This window comes from Natrix helvetica (assembly GCF_964273705.1).
Source record: "Natrix helvetica genome assembly, chromosome: 16".
Taxonomy (NCBI): domain Eukaryota; kingdom Metazoa; phylum Chordata; class Lepidosauria; order Squamata; family Natricidae; genus Natrix; species Natrix helvetica.
Genome location: NC_138563.1, coordinates 6,614,796 through 6,619,659, shown reverse-complemented (window position 1 = coordinate 6,619,659; position 4,864 = coordinate 6,614,796). Strand labels below are relative to the sequence as shown.

At 49.7% G+C, this 4,864-nt stretch overlaps 1 protein-coding gene across 1 annotated transcript; it reads right to left on the bottom strand.

Moving 5' to 3' along the window:
- Positions 1–1,218: 1,218 nt before the first annotated feature.
- On the bottom strand, positions 1,219–4,319 carry ZNRD2 (zinc ribbon domain containing 2; the record flags this gene model as incomplete). Its single annotated transcript, XM_081967914.1, has 3 exons — positions 1,219–1,550; positions 2,868–2,952; positions 4,032–4,319. 3 exons carry the CDS (start codon positions 4,317–4,319, stop codon positions 1,219–1,221), a joined length of 705 nt encoding a protein of 234 aa, XP_081824040.1.
- Positions 4,320–4,864: the final 545 nt, after the last annotated feature.

Genomic DNA, 4,864 nt, shown 5'->3' with positions numbered 1-4,864 from the left:
GTGTCATAAAATTGGGTGCAGCCAGAGTGACCTGTTTTACGACTGTCCAGATTTATGACCAAAAGTGCAGGCTCAGTTGCTGTTCCTAAGTCAAGGACTTTACCTGTATCCAATCATATCTGATCAATTCCAGTGTCACGCTTCCCATTCTTCCTCTTAAGTGCCACTTGTCATCAAAGCATCACTCAGGATCAAGGTATCCTCGGAGTTGATTTAATTTTATTTCCTAGAATGTTCAAGATGCCTAAGAGGAGAAAGTTCCATTTCGTAGCTTATAGCTTCTTTTCCTCAAGTATTGGTTAGGTAAAAGTTAAGGTTCCCCTCGCACATAGGTGCTAGTCGGTCCCGACTCTAGGGGGCGATGCTCCTCTCCGTTTCAAAGCCAGAGAGCCAGCGCTGTCCGAAGACGTCTCCGTGGTCATGTGGCCGGTGTGACTCAACTCCAAAGGCGCACGGAACGCTGTTCCCTTCCCACCAAAGGTGGCTCTTATTTTTCTACTTGCATTTTTTACCTGCTTTCGAACTGCTATGTTGGCAGAAGCTGGGACAAGTAACCGGAGCTCACTCCGTTAGGCGGCGCTAGGGATTCGAACCACTGAAACGGCCAACCTTTCTGATAAGACAAGCTCAGAGTCTTAGCCCCCGAGCCACCGCATCCCAACTATTGGGTTATTAAAGTTTAAAAGTTTTAAGACGCCATAGGGGCAAAAGCACGTGCCAAACCCGATTCCTTCACAACCAGCGAAGATTCGACACCACACAATCATGATCTTGTGCCTTGAAATTTGAAATGTTTAATGCTTCACAAAAAAACCACAACAACACAAGGGAGCTCCTGATAACCTCAAATCTTTGGATCTGGCAAGGGATGGTGAGAGGATTTAAACTGAAGGGTGTACAGGAGCCCCAAATTCGGTGCCTAAGATGGTCAACCCTAACATAAACTTTCCCCAAACCAGTTTAACTCTTTTATCTATCCTTTCTTTGTCCCAGGTTAGATATATCTGGGCTTGCAAACCCTCTGAACCATTCCTCAAACATCAGGACAATTTGTATGAGGGGAGGAAAAAAAGCTCACATTTTAATCAGGATGGAGAGCCCAGTCATACTGAAATCACCCAGCCCTTACGATGAATGGTGGGGGGAATCCTTTGGCACTCCAGGCATGACCTACACACCATGCCAGGCCCGGCACTGCCGTTTCAAGCCTGGGCATCTTCACTGGGGCAGCTCCCTGATGCCCTTGAGAGCATCCGTGCAGGCCCGGATGAGTGCACAAAACTGGATGCTCCTCTCGACAGAGGTAGTTTCTTGGAGATGCTGTCTTGCCCAGCCAATCTTCTGTAGAATGGTCTCTTCTGCCGCAGCCAGGGTGTTGCGTGCCAAGGGGGCATTAGGGGCAGCAGTGGATGCCGGGAGGGCTGGGTTAGCGTTTGACCGGAGACCCAAAGCTGCCCCTTCGCAATGCTCCGGGCGTGACGCCATTTCATCCGTGTTGGCAGCAAGCTGGCGCTCCCGCACTTGGGAAAGGGCTGCTTGGGCATTGAGCGCTAGAGGGAGAGAGAGAGAAGATCAAAGAGGTGGCATGAGGCTGCTGCTTTCGGGTTCAATAAGAAGCAAACGCTGCTGAAAGTCCAGGGATCTTTTCGTATGGCACGGAAAAATTCTGCCCAGATTCTCCAGGAGCAAATGAATACTTGAGATGCTTCTAGCCCCAGCAGGAAAAAAAAAGGGGGCGTGTGTGTGTCCCTTCCCCACTTGCAAAGCGAGCAGCACAAAAACGAGACTACTTCAGTTGTCAGAGCAGCCCAAAATGTGCAAGTTTTTCTCTGAAGCAGCAATTGGACAAAACACCTGCCTAATAGCTCCTTTCGCAGACTAACTGCATTTCAGAATTTATGATTTACCAACGCAGTGGGCTAAGGGTTGGAAGGTCTCGTGAGCTGTGGTGGCCCAGTGGTTAGAGTGCGGTACTTCAAGCTACTTCTGCTGACTGCCGGCTGCCAGCAATTTGGCAGTTCGAATCTCATCAGGCTCAACTCAGCCTTCCGTCCTTCTGAGGCCGGTAAAATGAGGACCCAGATTGTTGGGGGCAAGAGGCTGATTCTGTAAACCGCTTAGAGAGGGCTGGAAAGCACTGTGAAGCGGTATATAAGTCTTAAGTGGTATTGCTATCTTCCTTTCTTCCTTCCTAATTCCTTCTTCCTTTCCTTTCCTTTCTCCCTTCTGGTTAAATGCAGCATTGAAGACTAACACTGCCCACTGCCAGGAGGTCGATCCTGACCAGCTCAAGGTTGACTCAGCCTTCTGTCCTTCCAAGGTGGGTAAAATGAGGACCCCGATTGTTGGGGGTCAAGAGGCCGACTCTGTAAATTGTTTAGAGAGGGCTGTGAAGCACTGTGAAACAGTATATAAGTCTAAGGGCTATTGCTATTGTCCTTCCTTCCTCCTTCTTTCCTTCCTTTTCATTTCCTTCCTTCCCAGTGGTTAGAACGCAGAATTGCAAGCAAACTCTGTCCACAGTCAGGAGATTGATCCTGACTGGCTGAAGGTCAACTCAGACTTCCATCTTTCTGAGGTAGGTCAAATGAGGACCCAGATTGTTGGGGGCAAGAGGCTGACTCTGTAAACCGCTCAGAGGGCTGTAAAGCCCTGTAAAGCGGTATATAAATCTAAGTGCTATTGCCAAGTGCCATTTATGTCGTGATGCCCACCCACCCAAGCTGTTCCCATTTGGTGCTGCAGAAGCACAGAACAGCTCCCATTATCCATTTTGGTAACAGGGCAATATACTCTGAGAGGACCATTGCACGAAGCAGGGCAGGTGAATAAGAGAAACAGCTCCCCGCTTCCTCTGCCCACCGTACCTGGATTGTCCTTGTCCACATCAGAATTAAGCTCTTGGCAGGTGATGCAGTACAATTTCTTCTGCTTATCTTGTAGCAAAATGGTCTGGAAGGAAATTCGGTGACCAAAAGCCAAAAGGAGGGTGGGGGCGGAATGGGAAGAGAAAAGGGTAGAAGTCAGAGGTTTTTTTTGCCAAAGTCACGTAATGGGCATGCATGCAAGAGAGAGCAAGGAAAGCCCACCGACCCCTTGCTGAAGGAAACTGCTTTTTCATACTGGGCCTGCCGAACAAAAATTACACCCCTGCAACCAATTCCCAATCTGTGCCATCCTGAAGAAAAGTTTAAAGAAGCAGTCTGTTCATCGGAAACATCAGGGAGCCAGGCACAGCCTAGCCTGGCATCAGCTATGGCATCCAGGACCCGGGCATATCCTTCAGCCTGATTGTTCTCGCTTCTAGTCATGTCTGATCACTGAGTTGTTCCCTTTCCTCGGGTAGAAACCCTTTTCCCCCCACAACTTTCTTCATGGGCACCCCTTTTTTTGAACTATTAACATCTGGCAGTCGGTACAGGATAATAAAAACAAAGACAAATAGGCTGAAAAACAGCTTCTATCCCAGGGCAGTAACTATATTGAATTCTACTGAGTAGTGCAATATTAATGCAATATCAGGGGTTTTCAATTTCAATTGTGTAGAATCTGAACGATGTGTTTGTGTTTTGTATGTTTATAGCTATAATGTAGCAGTGTCCTAATATTTGAGGGCTGCCACAGAGAGGAGGGGTCAAGCTATTTTCCAAGGCACCCGAAGGCCCGAAAAGGAAGAATGGATGGAAACTGACCAAGGAGAGATTCAACCTGGAAATAAGGAGGAATTTCCTGACAGCGGAACAGAAGTTGCCTTCGGAAGCTGTGGGAGCTTCATCCCTGGAGGCTTTCAAGGAGACTGGACTGCCCTCTGTAAGAAATGGCGCAGGGTCTCCTGCTTGTGAGGAATTGGACTAGATGACCTCCAAGGTCCCTTCCAACTCTGTTCATCTAATCTAATCTACACTGAAGATGTCATTTCATTTCGTTGTACGAAGTGCAATGACAATAAACTAAACGTGACCTTCAGGGCGTGTGTGTGTGTGTCTCCCACCGGGGCCACTCTGCACATGCCCAGTGGCGGCCCCACTCACCCCGCACTCATCGCAGCATTCGCCCAGCATCCGGTAGCCCTTCAACAGGTACTCGCTCATCAGCTTGCTGATCTTGTCCTGACGCTCGCGCCGGGCCTGGATCACCTTCAGCTCGGCCTCGGAAGGCGGCTCCCACTCGGCGTCCTCGTGACCTGGGAAGGGAAGAAGGAAGCCGCGGTGGGGACGAAGCCCGGGCCTGGATCCCGAGTCTCCCCCCTGCTCTTCCTCGTTGTCCATCGCCTCTGGCCGGGCCTCGGGCTGGTCGCCGGGCCGGAGGCCCATTGCCATGGCGACGCCTTCCTCCCCTCGCCGCGTTACCTGTCGCGCTCAGCGCCATGTTGTTTTCCTTCTTCCGGCGCAACTTCCGGCTCTAGCCACGCCCTCTTCCGTCACTGTCGCCGCCCGCCTCCTGGTAGGACTTCCCTACGTAAGAAGGAAAAAAAAAAGGCCCACGGCTTTCAATTTCCCTCCGGCAACTTTACCGTCCGCGCAAAGGTTCCGGGAGAAGTTTGTTCCCCATCTCTTTTTAAAGAGGAATTCGTGAATAAATGGAAGTTATAATTCAATATTGGAATGCTGGCCCGTCAATGTGGGATTAAGGACTCCGATTCTAATTTCCCTTAAGGCACAGGAGATTCCTGGAATTGGTAGCTTTTCCAACCAACTATGCTGCATCGACAATTTTAATGTCAGGGGTCTCCAACCTTGGCCACTTTACGATTTGTGGACTTCAACTCCCAGCATGGCCAAGGTTGGAGACTCCTGTAATATGTCAAAAGCCCAGTGTTCAGTCTTTCAAATATAGCTGCATCTTTGGATAGGATTGGCAAGCT